The 17,303-nt window shown below is 41.4% G+C and overlaps 1 protein-coding gene across 2 annotated transcripts; it reads left to right on the top strand.

Annotated features, from left to right (window-relative positions):
* The first annotated feature begins 6,263 nt into the window (after positions 1 to 6,263).
* Positions 6,264 to 12,739, top strand: TIMM17A (translocase of inner mitochondrial membrane 17A). 2 transcript variants are annotated; one of them, XM_075853485.1, is made up of 6 exons: positions 6,264 to 6,351; positions 7,375 to 7,474; positions 9,732 to 9,795; positions 11,264 to 11,392; positions 11,558 to 11,668; positions 11,875 to 12,739. In XM_075853485.1, exons 1-6 carry the CDS (start codon positions 6,326 to 6,328, stop codon positions 11,946 to 11,948), a joined length of 504 nt encoding a protein of 167 aa, XP_075709600.1. In that variant the 5' UTR covers positions 6,264 to 6,325; the 3' UTR covers positions 11,949 to 12,739. The 2 variants fall into 2 exon arrangements, with proteins under 2 accessions (XP_075709600.1, XP_075709602.1); XM_075853487.1 differs by lacking the exon at positions 6,264 to 6,351 and adding an exon at positions 6,419 to 6,490.
* The last annotated feature ends 4,564 nt before the right edge of the window (positions 12,740 to 17,303 follow it).

Raw genomic sequence — 17,303 nt, 5'->3', positions numbered from 1 at the left:
CAGTGAATTTTCTTTGCTAATCTAGCCAGTGTTCCACAGGTTTGTTGGTTAACCTTGTTCTACAAGATGCAGAAGATTCTTCAGAGAACAGTTATTATACTTTATAACAAAGGTCACATTGGAAAACTTGTTTAGGCACCTTTGACACGAAATTTTGAAATCTACAAATTCTTTTAAGGCCAAAAAAAAGTAAGATGCAAAAGTAAATCATCCATTTGCTGCTATAGCAGCCTACGCTCTTCAGTCATAAATACATTAGTGAGGTCTTCTGCACCTTCAGTTTGAATCCAACCAGAGGTCTGCAACTTCGCTGATGCTCAAGTTTTAGAAAACGATCAGTAAAATCAGCTCGTCATCTCCTGGCTATTAATCAACAGCTGAGGAGGTTGCTAAGACAACTGCTGCATTGCTGATTCATCAGTGCAGGTCCGGTGACCACAGTGAGCCTCTGAGGCTTGTTTGGAGAGAGCAACCTGTTTAATCTAGCTCTCCTTAAAAATCTTTGGTTCCAACAATATGTGTCGGTGATAGTGTATGATATATGCGTTTGCCTATGCTTCCTGTGTTACCAGCCTAGTCTTGTATTTTTTTAAGCTATTTATTCTATATTTTATCTGGTCTCAATTGTTTTTTCTTCTGCTTGCCTTGTTTCACTGGGTATTTAGTTTTCATTCACTCTGGTTCGTTGTGTTTTCCTGCTGTTGTGTTAGGGACAGTGTCTGCAGATTAGGGACTCCATTAGGGTCAGTATTTGGAACAGTCCACGTTAGAGGTGTTTGCTGTTAGGTTCAGTGCTTACAGATAGATCCAGGAATAGATATAGGGCGAGCTAGAGTTAGGGTTAGCCTATTACCATCACTCATCATCAGCTTGTTGCCATCGTTCAACTGTTATCTTTACTCATCATCTGTTTGTTACCATCATCTGTTTGTTACCATCATCTGTTTGACATCATCTTGTTGCAATCCCTGTCTTCAATCGGTGAGTTCCTGTCAGTGTGTTCCTATGGAGACATATCAAAAGTTTGTGACGGTGGAGGGACGGGTGCTGAGACCCCTACCATTACTGAAACAAAGGTGCAAAAGCGCTCATCGTGAGTCTGAAGACGGCTCTTGTAAACTTTGTTCTGGTGCTGTATACATGTACTGAGCTTTGTTCTGGTGCTGTATACATGTACTTAGCTTGGTTCTGGTATTGTATTTATGTACTGAGTTTGGTTTTGGTGCTGTCTATATGTACTGAGCTTGGTTTTGGTATTGTATTTATGTACTGAGCTTAGTTCTGGTGCTGTATATATGCACTGAGTTTGGTTCTGGTGATGTATATATGCACTGAACTGGTTCAGTTCTGTATATATGTGCTAAGCTTGGTTCTGGTAATATATTTATGTACTGAGCTTGGTTCTGGTGTTGTATTTATGTACTGAGCTTGGTTGTGGTATTGTATTTATGTTATGAGCTTTGTTCTGGTGTTATATTTATGAACTGGTCTTGGTTCTGGTGCTGTATTTCTGTAATGAGCTTGGTTCAGGTTCTCTGTTCATGTACCAAGCTTTGTTCTGGGGATGTATTTATGTACTAATCTTGGTTCTGTATTGATGTACTGAGCTTAGTCCTTTTGCTGTATTTATTTACTGAGCTTGGTTCTGGTTATGTATTTATATACTGAGCTTTGTTCTGGTGTAGTATTTATGTAATTAGCTTGGTTCTGGCGCTATATTTAAATACTGAGCTTGGTTCTGGTACTGTATTTATGTACTGAGAATTGTTCTGGTACTGTATTCATGTATTGAGCTTGATTCTGGTGCTGTATTTATGTATGTACTGAGGTTTGTTCTGGTGCTGCATTTATGTACGAAGCTTGGTTCTGGTGATGTATTTATGTACTGAGCTTTGTTCTGCTGCTCTATATATGTACTGGGCTTGGTTCTGGTAATGTATTTATGTACTGGGCTGTGTTCTGGTGATGTATTTATGTACTGAGTTTGATTCTGGTGCTGTATATATGTACTGAGCTTGATTCTGGTGCTGTATATATGTACTGAGTTTTGTTCTGGTGATGTATATATGTATTGAGCTTGGTTCTGGTATTGTATTTATGTTATGAGCTTTGTTCTGGTGTTGTATTTATGAACTGGTCTTAGTTCTGGTAATGTATTTATGTACTGGTCTGTGTTCTGGTGATGTATTTATGTACTGGTCTTTGTTCTGCTGCTGTATATATGTACTGAGCTCTGTTCTGGTTTTGTATATATGCATAGCTCCCAACAGTCCCGGATCCGGCGGGACAGTCCCGGTTTTTCCCCGCTGTCCCGGCAACCTGGGCGGTCTGAACAATGTCCTGTCCTGCCCCGGACCCTCCCTGTTGCCAGCCACACACAGACCCCCGCAACACTGTGATTATCAGCGCAACACAGCAACAGCAGTCTGCCTGGATTGAGGGAGCGTAGCAGACACACCAGAGCGGAGCACTTCAGAAAAAAGAAGCCACAGGACAGTGAGTACAGAGTCTATATTTAGTGCCTGGGAACACTAGCATTGTGGGACTGCTGTAACTTCTCCCTCTGGCAGGAGAGGGAGAATAGTATTAGTGGTAATAGTATTAGTGGTAATAGGGTGGGAAGGCCCACTATTTTTGGCCTTTCCTGGCCTAATAGTACATGCCTGCGGCTGCCCCAGTGTCCGCCCGTCACTACAGATGGTCGGGTACTGGATCGTACCCGGTTCTTCCTGACACCCCTGATGGCGGTGGGTACCGGGGTTATAATGGGGGGTTAGTTTGCAACCTTTTTACTGGCTAACACTAAGCCCCACCTTAGTAATGGGCACTGTCAATCAGACTACTGCCATTACTAAGGCGCTAATAAAGGATTAAAAAAACAGACACATAAGAAAATATTTTTTATTACATAAATAAGAACTCCCCCACACAACCCTTTTTGACCATTTTATTTTAAAAAACTGTAGATCATCGAAGTAGTCCAATGAATCTACGACGTAGTCCAAATGGTACAGCGGAACCTGCAAAACAAAAAAAATAACGTTAGAAAAATAAAAAAACTTCTCCTCATCTCCAGCGACTTCTTTCCTGCACTGCAATAGAAACTAGACATCAATGAAAAATAATTCCCCTTCATGTAACTCTACTACCTGACAACTGAAAAGTCATCCACCACAGGGAAAAATGTTTCCCCATCATGTCTGATTCCCAGGTGTTTATTTGTGATACTCCGCTATGGGGAAACATTTTTCCCTCTAGCAGATAGTTTTTCCATTGACAGGTAAAAGAGTTACACAACAGGAAAAAAAATTCCCAATCATGTAACTCTGCTACCTGTCAACTGAAAAGTCATCCACCACAGGGTCTCCCTCTTGACTTTCATTGTCCTCAGCCTTTTGGTTTGTCCTGCAGGTGCTGCTGCCCTGATGAGCAAATGTTATACCCAAGTTAGGAAAAGTAACACAAAGACGATATAACCTGACCCATAATATCCGTGATATCCATAAAGTCTAGAGATCCGCAGTGAGAATATGCGCATGTTATTTGAAGAAGAATCTGGCCGTGATTTAATGTGCTTATGCTGGATATTGGGCGTGGTTAGGGGCGTGGCTTAAAATGTCCTTCTTTTCCATATTCAAAAGTTGGGAGGTATGTATATGTACTGAGCTTGGTTTTGGGGCTGTATATATATATGTACTGAGCTTGGGTTTGGTGCTGTATATATGTACTGAGTTGGTTCTGGTGTTGTATTTATGTACTGGGCTATGTTCTGGTGATGTATTTATGTACTGGTCTTTGTACTGCTGCTATATATATGTACTGAGCTCTGTTCTGGTTTTGTATATATGTACTGAGCTTTGTTTTGAGGCTGTATATATGTACTGAGCTTTATTCTGTGCTGTATATATGTATTGAGCTTTGTTCTGGTGCTGTATATATGCACTGAGCTTTGTTCTGGTGTTGTATTTATGTACTGAGCTTGGTTGTTATAATGTATATATGTAATGAGCTTGGTTCTGGTGCTGTATTTATGCACTGACCTTAGGTCTGGTGTTGTGTATATATGTACTGAGCTTTGTTCTGGTGTTCTATATATGTACTAACCTTTGTTCTGGCGCTGTATATATGTAGTGAGCTTTGTTCTGGTGCTGTATATATGTATTGAGCTTTGTTCTGGTGCTGTATTTATGTACTGAGTTGGTTCTGCTGCTGTATATATGTACTGAGCTCTGTTCTGGTGTTGTATATATGTACTGAGCTCTGTTCTGGTGTTGTATTTATGTACTGAGCTTTGTTCTGGTGCTGTATTTATTTACTCACCTTAGGTCTGGTGTCGTGTGTATATGTACTGAGCTTGGTTCTGGTGTTGTATTTATGTACTGAGCTTGGTTGTTATGATGTATATATGTACTGAGCTTGGTTCTGGTGTTGTATTTATGTACTGGGCTTGGTTGTTATGATGTATATATGTAATGAGCTTTGTTCTGGTGTTGCATTTATGTACTGACCTTAGGTTTGAAGTTGTAATTATGTACTGAGCTTGGTTCTGGTGCTGTATATATATATATATATATCTTTTTTTAATTTATATATATATATATATATATATATATATATATATATATATATATATATATATATATATATATACTGAGCTTAGTTCTAGTGCTGTATTTATGTACTGAGCTTGGTTCTGGTGTTGTATTTATGTACTGACCTTAGGTCTGGTGCTGTGTTTGTTATATGAGTTTTTTCCCTACATAAGGGTGCTCCTGGCTACTCAGCTGTACAGATAGCTGCAGTCAGCCCTATTCACTTGAATGGAGCTGTGAATCAGTTCTCTGCATAGCAGATGGCCTAAACGCCACTGTGCAGTTGAAAACAGTGAGGGGGCGCAAAAAACAAGCCCTCATACAGCTACTTAGGTGAAAAAAGTTATGGAGATTGGAATGCAACAATGAAAAAAAATGATAGGTCCTAAAAGCACAAATAGGCAGCATCCTCAGGGAGTTAAAGAGAAGGTGTCACAAATTATTATTTTTTTATATATAATATTGCTTTTAGTATGTCATTAAAATAAATTGTATTTATTTGCGTTTTTGTGTTGTAATTTTTACTTTTTTCTTTCTTTTACTTCTCTATGGGGGCTGACATTTTTTTTCCATCTCTATATGTGTCGATTAACGACACATACAGAGATGGAATACGGCACATACATCCCCATAGAGAATGTGAACGGGAGCCGTTCCATTCACTATAGCGTACGCCGTCTGTGTGGGAACGGCGCATGCGCCACTCCCACACAGACCAAAAGGAAGGTCTTTGGTAGAGCGACATGCGGCGCCATTTTCATGTGGACCGGAAGCTGCGGCCGGACAGTAAGATGACAACTTCCGGTCGCGGCTTCCGGCCATATGTTCAAGGCAGAGCAGACGCAAGGACTAGGAGCGGAGGTGGCAGCGGCGGCAGGAGCAGGTAAGTTATGTTTGTGTATGTGATGTGTGTGTATGTTCGTGTTGTACTGTGTGATTACACTGTATCTAATCCTCCTACACTGTGCATTCGCTCAGAAAATGGCGGCACACAGTGTAGGAGGTTTGAACATTCAACCCCCTCCTTTCTCCTGGCACTAGCCAGGATAAAGGAGGGGGGATTGTGTGAGGACACTAGAGCGAGTGTGTCTACTCCAAATTTGCAGCATAAAGCAATGAGGTTGCTTTACTACATTGCCAATGCTGCAATTTGGGGAATTGCTCCCTCTAGTGACCAGCACATGGAAATGTTATAAATTAGAATCTAATTTATAATATTTCCTGACTTATGAAAAAAATTAAAAAAATCAACACAATGTCTAATCATTTATATACTAACTGTTTAACTGAAAAAAAAATTCTAGCGACACATTCCCTTTAACAGTAGCCTCTATCAAACAGCCAATAGAGGAGAAATGTCTGTTTTTCTATATATATATATATATATTTATTTTTTATTTTTATTTTTTAAATAAGGATTCTGATACCAAGAATCATTGTTATGGGGGGGCCCAGTGTTTGTTGCGGGGAGGGGGTCCCATGATAAACGAATTGCTTCTTTCTGTAGGCAGTAGGTATTCTGGAAATCACGGAGAGTTATACAAACCAAAAACATGGCCATATAGCTTATCTATGGCGACAGATTACTGAAAGACATTCGTTACGCTAAACCTGCTCTCTATGGTAGCAAATAAGTGACGTCACATGTCTTAACAGCCAATGAGGGGCGTTCTTCGGCAGTCACATGCTTTACTCTCTTCCTGTGTCTTCTCTTTTCGACCTTCGCCGACATCATGGAGGAGTACACACGGGAGCCCTGGTAATTCAGACTTCGGGATTTGGATTCTGTAGCTGCACGTTGCACTCTGACAGTGGGTGGGAAAGATGGGCCGCGATTAATATATGGGTACAATGTTCTGCCTGGTTGGGGACTTGTCAGTGTAGTGAGACGGAACCCGGTAAGTGAGGTCACGTCAGAACCCGGCAGCACGATCTATAGATCATACGGTATTTGTCAGGGGATCGTGTATTGGTTGGTTGATATTACAATTACCTCATGTCACAATCCGGTCACAAGGTCTGGGTGACCCACTGCCTATACATGTTCCCGTATTTGAATGGATCCTGTTGTATTACTTTGGTATTCTAGATGATTTTCATATAAATGCCACATACAAAGAATAATTCCATCTATGGCCCCAGTGACAGGCTCCCAGACATAATGTTACATATACATCCATATAGTGTTATTAAAGTCCGAGCAGTATAGTTTGTGTGACTGTGACGGTGATGTCATTTGTTATACAGTAACGTTTCTTTAATCTGGCATCTGATAATCAGGAACTCAGGATTTCAGCAGTAGTTGATGGCACAGAACTGCACGATATTCTGAAATTTCACCCATCAAAACACTTCTGATTTAATTATTAGTATTTTTTGGACTCCTCATTATTATATTGTATTAACATTTCTTTTACACTGCCTTTCCAGAGATTCATTTATTAGGGTGTAGTCACACGCGGCAGGTTTTGTTGCAGAAATTTCCATAACTGAAAATCAGTTCCATTCGTCTGAATGGGGTTATTTCTGCGGCAGGTGTCTGGATTTCTGCAAGTTCCATTCAGATGAACAGATTTTCAGTCGCGTAAAATTTCTGCAACAAAATCTGCCGATTCACTTGAATGCTGCAGTTGCCTGTACTGCGAGTGGCCAGGATGGTGACTTGAGCTGAATACCCCTTTTTAAGTTTCATATATTTGACTATCTGATAATCCAGGGCATTTGATCAGGCACCAGGTTTACTGACAGATTGTGTGTAATAACGTTTCGTCTCTTTCTCCAGTCCTTGGAGGATTGTAGATGACTGTGGTGGTGCCTTTACGATGGGTATCATTGGAGGAGGCATTTTTCAGGCCATCAAAGGATTTAGGAACTCTCCTCAAGTAAGTATAGTGTTAATAGTGAATTTCTCTAATGTTTATATTATTTACTAGTCAATATGAATATGATGGGACCATCGTAGCTTTCAGATATTTCTGTGAAAGGCAAATAGATCTTGAAATGGATCGATGAAAATGCAAGCAGGGGGGGTCCGTGAACCTACAAACTGAGGCACGCTACTCTATGAATGGAGACTTTTCAATAACTCTGTAAAGCGGAACAATTATTGACTGTAAATACCTATATGTGTACACAGTGGGCTACAGAAATGTACTTGCAGCGTCTGGCAACGAAAAGCTGTTCGCCACAAAAAAACCAAAACTTTATATAGTTCTGGAGAAGAGTTTGTGCTGACACTTCTGTAATCTCTTATGTGTTGGAGATCGTAAGGAACAAAGCTACGCGGATGCACTGTATGTAAGAGTTATGTATGTATTGCTCAACAGCGGAGGTACTATAGGTAAGCTGTACCCTGCAGCTAGAACACTAAGGCCCTGTTCACACTGAGATTTTTTTTTGAGAAAAATCTGCGTCTAAATTCTTTCTGGAATTTTGGGGCAGATTTTGACCTGCCTGCAATTTCTTGCCACGATTTTCAGTTTTTCACCTGCGGAATTTGAGCGTAACTGCGACAAGGGAGAGCACGCCGCTTTTTTTTTTACTGTGAGCAGCTAAAAGCCGCTGTGGAAAAAAAAAACTGCTTCCGGCTCCAATTGAAATCAATGGGAGGCTGATTCAGCCGTTTTTTGGCGCCGATTCCGACACGGTCTCCGCAACAACGAAAATCTCTGTGTGAACTGGGCCTAAGATCAGCTCTCTTCAGGGTGACCGCATATTGAAGAGGACGCCGCATATGAGATGATGCAGTCTCCGAGAACTGGGTACATGGTTGACTTTAGTTCAGGTTACTGGTGATCATTTTCCTTGGGATCTGCAGCTTGTAATCTGTTTCATTGTCATTACTGTATTGAAGCCACTATTCATCTGTGTATGTATAGATTCTTTGTACGTCTAATGAATTGCTCCTCATTACCTTCCCGCAGCCATTTTTCAGATTTTCATTTTTTCCTCCCCACCTTCCAAAAGCCATAACTTTTTTTTTTTTTTCATTTTTCCATCCTATATAGTCCTATGAGGGCTTGGTTTTTGCGGGATGAGTTGTAGTTTTTCATGGCATCACTTATTGTGCCATATAATGTGCAAGGAAACGGGCAAAAAAATATTTGGACTAAAAAATGAAAAAAAACGTACAATTAAAACGACATGTTAACTTTATTCTGCGGGTCAAAACGATTACAGCGATACTATAACAATATACGATTACAGCGAAATGATATTGTTTTTTAAAAATGTTACTATTTTTACAAGGAAAAAACTAACTAATAAATAAAATTGCCAAATTCTGTGAGCCATAACTTTTTTTTTTTTAATTTTTCCATCAATTGAGCGGCATATTTTTGGGGTACATGCAAGGTTTTGATCACTTTTTATTACATTTTTTTGTGGGAGATGAGGTGACCAAAAAATAGTGATTCTGAAGTTTTACTTTTTTTTTTTTCCTTTTACTGCAGGTTAAATAATATGTTGCAATAGTTCAGACTTTTACGGACGTGGCGATACCAATTATATTTATTTATTTTTTTACAATGCTTTAGGATGAAAATGGGAAAAGAGGAGTTGTTTTTTGAGCTTTTAATACTTTTTTTGTACATAAAATAATAAACAAACATTTTAACAGATTTTTTAATTTTTTTGCATTAGTCCCCCTAGGGGACTTGAACCAACGATTGTTGGGTCACTTGTGCTATATACTATACCAATGTATTGCAGTATATAGTCTTTCTGGCAGTCTTCTATTAAGCCTGAGGCAGGGCTTAAAAGGAGCACAAAAATGGAAACCCTGGGGGCCTTCATTGGTCCCCCAGGCTGCCATAACAACTATCGGCACCCCGCGATCGTGTTGCGGGGGGCTGGTGGGCTGCTAGAGAGTGTTGCCCCCCCTTTTTCTAATGATTTAAATGCCCCGGTCACTATTGACCGTGGCATTTAATGGGTTAAAAGAGCGAGATCCCGCTCGTTACAGTGAAGTGTCGGCTGTAACATACAGCTGACACCCACTTTGTATGGAGCGGGCTGATCCCGTGAGCCCGTTCCCTACTTCCCCTACCCGGATATGATGTAAGTATATGTCATACGTCGGGAAGGGGTTAATCCATGTATTCTGCAATGATTGGTGATGGTATAACTTCTATTTTTCAGGGTGTTAAGCACCGTATGAAGGGCAGTTTTGTCGCTATACGAACCCGGGCCCCACAACTAGGAGGTAAGACTTCATTCCTCACTTGCTCCTTTACATATGTGGGCTGGAATTCTCTATATTGCAAGTAACTAGTTTAAAGGAGCCTTGTATGTACAATGTAACAATATCTAGTTTCATCGCAATGTTAGGGCCTGAGTTTTTTTGCAGGCAGAAAATTCAGCCTCAAAATTCCAGAGGGAATTTTGAGGCAGATTTTGATCTGTCTGCACTCCGTTTGCTGCGTATTTCGTCCGTGGCCATTGAGCGTCGCGGGCAAAAACGCAGGGAAAAACTCCTTCTCTGCTTCCCATTGATCTCAATGGGAGGTCAGAGACGTAAACGCCCGAAGATTGGGCATGTTGCTGATTTTTCCCGTGAGCCGGTAACGCCTCCGCCTCCCATTGAAAACAATGGGAGGCGTATTCCGCATCAATTTTTTATTTTTTTTTAAATTCGGTGTGAACAGAGCCTTAGACTGCTTACATACAGCAATTGAAGGTTTATGTCTCATTGTGTTGTATTTGTTATGGAAGCCCTGACCTTTGACTGTTCTAGATCGAGACCTTGAGCTAGAAAGTGAAATCAGCTTGGATGACAGCCGAACTAGAAGTTCGAGTTTTTCAAAAGTGACTGAAAAACTGCTCTTGGTATTTCTCAATGAGCAAACCATGCAGCAGTGTATTTATATTCGTATACATCGCTGTAGTCTATAAGCCCTAAGAGCGGGATAGCCATTTGCTGAATTGCACACTGCCTTGTCTATAAGTTTCTTTGGTTTCCAATGATGACCGTGTCAAAATACAGTGATATCAGTATATCGAAATATTATGGTGTACCAGTATTGCAAACATATCGATAGACTGCCCGGCCGATGTGTGTTAAAACGCCTTACAAATGCTTTTTTTTTTTTTTTTTAAATAAAAATGTCTATCAGCGTGTTTGGTGCAACTTTCTAAATACTTTTTATTAAAAATTATTTTTACTTTTTGAAATATAGCTACTTTGCATCCTGTATACAGAGTAGCTGTGTCTTACGCTAAGACCTAAATCCGTCAGGTCAGCGGCACTGACTGGTCCACATATTATTGATCACATCTACGTTATCAACTTAGATTTGATCGATAACCGGTGGATCCTGATGGATACAGGTTTCAGCGCTAGATACAGGTACTCTTTATGCATGATACAAAGCAGCTGTATTTCAAAAAGTAAAAATTATTTAGAAAGTTGCACCATACCCACAGATACACATGTATATTATTATATACTTAGTTTGTACGGTTGAAAAAAGATATGTCCATCAAGTTGAAGCATGTGGTGGGCAAAGGGACTAATATATATATATATATATATATATATATATATATATATATATATATATATATATATCATCATCTGAGCTACCAGTAGTTTTTGGCAGCTCAGACATATTTTACGCCTATTTTGCTATGTTCAGTGAAACACGAATACTTCCTCCTGTTTTTTTTTTTAGGTAGCTTTGCAGTATGGGGTGGTCTGTTCTCCATGATAGATTGCAGTATGGTTAAGATACGGGGGAAGGAAGATCCCTGGAATTCTATCACAAGTGGGGCTATGACTGGGGCGATCTTGGCTGCAAGAAGTAAGTATCTGGCTTCACAAAGAACAGTGTGGAGTTTTCATTACTGCATTTTGGTAATAAAATCTGATGATTTATGGAACGTCACCGCCTTTCAGAAATCCTTAGATTATGCTGCTTTGTACTTTACTACGGTACTCAGTTTGCCGATTGCTGTTATTTTTCCAGATGGTCCTGTTGCCATGGTGGGCTCTGCTGCAATGGGTGGGATTCTTTTGGCCTTGATAGAAGGAGCAGGAATTTTACTGACCAGATTTGCCTCTTCACAGTTTGTAAATGGTAAGTGGAGACTCAAAGACAAATTTTTGTAATGTGGATTTTAAACATGAGGGGGGAATGCATTTCAATTATTTATGTTGGGTCTGGTTTGTCCAATTCTCTGTGTAAATGCAAACCAGCTTCTTTTAAAATCACAATTGCAGGTTATGTCTGATGTTCGTTCAGGGATTGATGTGGAGTTTATAATAATTTCCCCTATTCTTTAGGTCCACCAATAGCAGAGGACTCATCCCAGTTGAGCCAAGCATCCCCCTTCGGTAGTTACCAGCAATATCAGTGAATAGCTAATGATAAGAAAGACTTGAAACACATCCTCTGAACCAACGACCACCATGCCCTGTGCACATTTGGATCCTTTGGCTTCTAAATTATGCTTGTGGCTGTGAATTCATGGACTACCAAGGGACTAAAGAACATAAATATGACAACTATCAATCAAGTTCTTTATAAATTATATAGTTGGGCTCATTCAACGGGGGCTACAAAACAACCTCAAGATGTGTTATAAGTTCACAGGTTTCACCCATGATTTTTTCCAAGCATGGGTATAAATAATGTATATTTGATTTTATGTTTACCCAAACAAACACACGATTAAAGGCTTTTTTAGGCCTAATAGTTTTCAGCATTTATTTTCCTTGGAAAGTAATGCTGAAACCGAATATAACTGGAGCATCAATTTCTTCAGTAAATTCATCAAAAAGCCCAGCAAGTTTAAACTGTTGTTGCAAGAAATGTTGGCATTTATGTACCCTGTGGGTGGAGTTTATTATATGTTCTACACCAGTTTTCTGGCGTAGAATAGGCGCAAAAAGGGGTTATGGCATGTCCAGGCCAAAGATAACTGGCACAAATTGTATCAGAAATCTACGGGAGCTCGTAGCTGCCGTAGATTTCCCTCTCAGGCACATGGACATTAGATGCGCCTAATTGATAATAAATCTCCACCTGCAGGTTGGTATCATTTATATTTTGTATCCAATGGATATTGTACTGTACACAGTTTGCCGCATGTTTTCAGCTTTACATGGCTATGTTCTATTACTAAAGTACCATGCTGCTGTTCCAAAATTGCTGTGTATGATTATTTGAAATTGCCTTAATGCATACTTTTTATATGAAGGTGACCTTGATACATCCACACTAGGACAAGTCACAGCTTTTAATTTATAGTATGTATCATTCTATTTCTACTGTGAAATACGTTTTATTACACTTGCAAAAATGGCCTTCAAGGGTTAGAAAATTGTCATAAAACCTACTGTAATCTAATTTAAAAAAAAAAGAATTTACAATCGATTGACCTGTTACATAGTTTAAAAATTGAAGACTACATGGAAGGTTTTTTAATATGAGTGCACCATGCAAGCATGAATTCTATCTTTACCCTTTCACCTATGACAGCACCCCTGGAGAGACATCCCATCCGCTTGACAGGAAACCTGAGGATATAAAAAGGGGCACACCTCCTCTCCACACACCCAGTCAGGTTTCCTGTCGTCCGGATGGGATTGTCCTGTAGGAAAAAGCACTTCTCCCTGGGTTGCAGACCCCCTAGCCAGGTTCCTACCTTATTTCCCTAGGGGTGCTCTGGAAGGTATAAGTCTCCTTTGAAGGGAGCAACCTTAAGCCTGGTACAGGTACTCCCTCCTCTCCCGGTCCATCACCTCCCTCCCTGGAGGTGGTTCATGGTCCACAGGGTGAGTCCTCTGGCGGGAGAGCGGTCTCCCGGGTTCATACTCGGTTCCCTGGTGTGGCCGGACGATGCCTAGCATTGGCAGCTTCCGGCGCACTTGGTGCAAAACTTCCGGTCGCCGCGACGCGTCACTTCCGGCGGGGTCGTCTATTGCTCCAGGTGGCGCTGGTTCCGGTGACCCTAACAGGAGGTGCTCCAGGCGTCTGGAGGAGAGGGCCTGCCAGCTAATCCAAGGCCTATTTAGGCCTGAACAACACGGAGCCTCAGTCTCTAGCTTCTTCCTCCATTATGGAAACGCCAGAAGAAGCATCAGGATGCGCTGACCGCTCGGATGCCACCAAGTCCTCCAGTCCGGTACTTGAGGAAAAGTCAGGACTATGGGGTAAGATTAAAAAAAACCTCATCCTTACTAAATGTTGTGTCCCTTTTTTTGCATACTTTTAAGCCAGGGATTGTCCTAGGAAAAAACTCACAACAAGGAATGTGCTGTTTGTAAAAAGAAACTAGCATCCTCCTATAGTAAGAGACTTTGTCAAAAATGTTTAGACAACATTGTTTCAAAAGTATCTACAAACTTGGCCTCAAGTATTAAATATATTGTGAGGGCAGAAATTAGGAACTCCCTAAAGTCCCTTAAAAGAAAGAAGGATTTACCATCTACCTCTTCTAGCCGGATAGATCTATCCGATTCCTCAGCTGAAGAGGACTTTCAGCCAGAGGAGGAAGGAGAGTATAGCTCCTTAGATAATACCTCGGATGAAGACGAGGGAGGGAGAAATTTGTTCCCAACAGAAGATATAGATCAACTTCTCAAGACCATAAGGGCAACCAGGAACATTGATGATCCCAAAGAACCTTGGGCCGTCAAGGACATAATGTTTCAAGGCCTAGGTCCTAGAAAAAAACAGAACCTTTCCCATTCATAGGAATATATATAATCAGGCTCATTAAAAGGGAATGGAAAAAATCCTGATCGGAAAGTGGGTATTCCTCAAGAGGAATAATCCCCTTGAGGATAATGTATGTAAAGAGTGGGATAACACCTCTAGACTTGAAGCCCCAGTGGCAAAAATTTCAAGGAAACATTCCCTTCGAGGATCTAGGCTCCTTGTCTGATCCCATGGATAGAAAGGCCGACTTCTATCTAAAAAAAGACTTGGGAAGCTTCTATGGGGGCCTTTAAACCGGGCATTGCAGCCACATGCGTGGACAGGTCTCTAAAAATATGGTTTGCACAATTGGAGCGTCATCTCAAGGATAAAACCTCTAGGGATGAAATCCTATCCTCCCTGCCAATGCTTTCCAAGGCTGCAGACTTTTTGGGGGATGCATCAGTAGACTCTGTACGCCTTTCCGCCAGATCAGCAGCCCTGTCAAATTCCGCTAGATGAGCTGTCTGGCTAAAACCCTGGAAGGGAGACACTGGGTCAAAAGGGAAGCTGTGTGCTATTCCCTGCTCTGGAGATTATCTATTTGGGCCCCCGCTAGACGACCTACTAGAACATGCGTCTGATAGCAAAAAAGGTTTCCCTACACAGGCAAGACCAACGAGAGATTCCTGTCATCCCAAAAGGCCTAATAGCAAAAGACCTAACCCTAGGGGACAGGATTTTAGAGGCTCAAAATTCACAAAAAAAATAAGGGCTTCCTTTTCTGTCCTCAAAACGACCCTAAAAACAGAGGCCAACAATGATGCCAAAAGTTCCATGGTGGGTGATCATCTATCCCTGTTTTTCAAGGCTTGACAGAGAATAACAGCGAGTCCTTGGATCCTAGGGATTGTAAAGACTGGGTACGTGCTAGAGTTCTGGTCTCTTCCCCCAGACAGATTTCTTCCCACAAGGCCCCTGAGGGACCCGGAGGAGCAGGAAGTCTTAGAATTAAAAAATCCTGTCACTTATAGAAAAAGGAGTCCTAATTCAGGTCCCAAGGACAGAAACAGGTCAGGGCTTTTATTCCTCTCTTCCTGGTGAGGAAAACACTGGGTCATAATAAATCTATAAAAAAATTGAATCTTTATCTGACCTACAAACAATTCTACTTGGAGAGCATTACTTCAACCGTAAATCTCCTCTCCAGGGATTGTGCGATGGCATCACTAGACCTGGAGGGTGCTTACTACCACGTACCAATATGCCGTCCCCATCAAAAATATCTAAGGGTAGCAGTGTCCCTCAAAGGGTCTTTACTTCACCTGCAATACAGAGCCCTCCTCTTCGGCATTTCACAAGCCCCAAGGGTAGTCTCGAAACTAATAGCCGAAATGACCTCTTACATCAGAACAAAGGACATCCTCCTGATCCCATACCTTGACGATTTTTTAAAAGTTGCAGAAATATCTCAGACCCTGACCAAACAAATAGAGAGCGTTTGCGCTATACTAACGAGGTTAGGATGGAACATAAATCTAAAAAAGTCAAACTTAAACCTATCAAACAGATGTGTATTCCTAAGAATTTTTCTAGACTCCTCCAAGCAAATGTCCTTCCTTCCAGAAGGGAAAATCAATCCCCTGATAGACGGTCTCAGAACTATACTTAGACCATACGACCTCTTTCAGGAAGGCCATGTCAGTCCTATGCCTCATGATGTCATGCATCCCAGGCGTACTATGGGCTCACTTCAGGTCCAGGGCTCTACAGTGGGACATTCTGAATCAGTGGGACAGGAGCAGTCTCTCCCTAGATCAATCCCTACACATCTCATCCGCAGCCAGGCTTTTCTCTCAGATGGTGGTTGAACAGGGAGAACCTCAGGCCGGGCATTCCATGGACATCAACTCCTACTCCTCAGTATTACCACAGATGCAAGTCCTTTGGTGGGGGGGGCTCATTACGACTCTTTTCTTCAGGGTCGGTGGGATCAATAGACCATACAGAGATCCCCCAACTTCAGGGAACTGGCAGCAGTTCTTCAGGCCATGAAGAAATCCATACCAGCAATTTCGGGTCGGAACTTAATCTATTCCGACAACACAACCACAGTGACTTAAAGAAATCGTCAAGGGGCCACAAGATCAGCCTTGCTGATGGAATTATCTTCCCAGATATTTTCTGTGGCAGAGCACCACCTGTTGACCCTATGAGCTGTCCATCTGAAGGGAAAAGACAACCAGGTGGCAGACTTCCTAAGCCGAGAAAGGCTACGCCGGTCAGAATGGTCTCTGAATATGACCGTATTTCAGAAGATCATCTTCAAATGGGGGACCCACTCAATAGATCTATTTGCGTCCAGGGAAAACCGAAAGACCAAAAGATTCTTCTCCCTAGACCCCTCATAACACCCAACAGCAGTAGACGCGCACTACCAATGAAGGAGTCAAGAGAGGGGCTATGCCTACCCCCCCTAAACCTCCCAAGAGTAATCGGAAAGGTCAGGGAAGATCAGGCCAGCGTGATCTTAATAGCGCTCTTCTGGCCAGAGAGACCATGGTTCACTGTTTAAAGAAAATGTCATCAGACCAACCGTGGATTCTCCAGAACGTACCAAATCTCCTATACCAGGGCCCAGTAATGTACCCCGAGATTCAGAAACTCCATCTGACAGCCTGGAAACTGAAAGGATAATCCTTAGGCAGATAGGATTCTCAGTTGGTTATTTCCACCCTGCTGGCTAGTAGGAAACAGGTTACCTCAAAAATATATCTGAGAGCCTGGAAAGCTTTTTTGAATTTTGCAGTCAGGGTCATTAATTCTCTAACCGAGCTAACCTCTATCCCTCTAATATTGGATTTTCTCCAGGCAGGATTAAAGAAGAACCTTACACCTAGTACATTAAAGGTTCAGATATCTACATTAAGTTTCTTTTTTAATTTTAAACTAACAGAACACCCCTAGATTAAGAGATTCCGAACAGCGTCTTGCAGACTTAAGCTCCAGATAAGATCACCAGTTCCTCCATGGGACCTAAACATCGTTCTCCAGGCTATGACAAATCCAC

Source organism: Rhinoderma darwinii, chromosome 2 (genome assembly GCF_050947455.1).
Source record: "Rhinoderma darwinii isolate aRhiDar2 chromosome 2, aRhiDar2.hap1, whole genome shotgun sequence".
Taxonomy (NCBI): domain Eukaryota; kingdom Metazoa; phylum Chordata; class Amphibia; order Anura; family Rhinodermatidae; genus Rhinoderma; species Rhinoderma darwinii.
This window is presented reverse-complemented; position numbering and strand designations above follow the sequence as displayed.

Coding starts and splice junctions, on each gene's coding strand:
- TIMM17A (XM_075853485.1), top strand. CDS start 6,326: ATGGAGGAGTACACACGGGAGCCCTG. Junction 6,352..7,374: donor GAGTACACACGGGAGCCCTG/GTAATTCAGACT, acceptor CTCTTTCTCCAG/TCCTTGGAGGATTGTAGATG. Junction 9,796..11,263: donor CCGGGCCCCACAACTAGGAG/GTAAGACTTCAT, acceptor TTTTTTTTTTAG/GTAGCTTTGCAGTATGGGGT.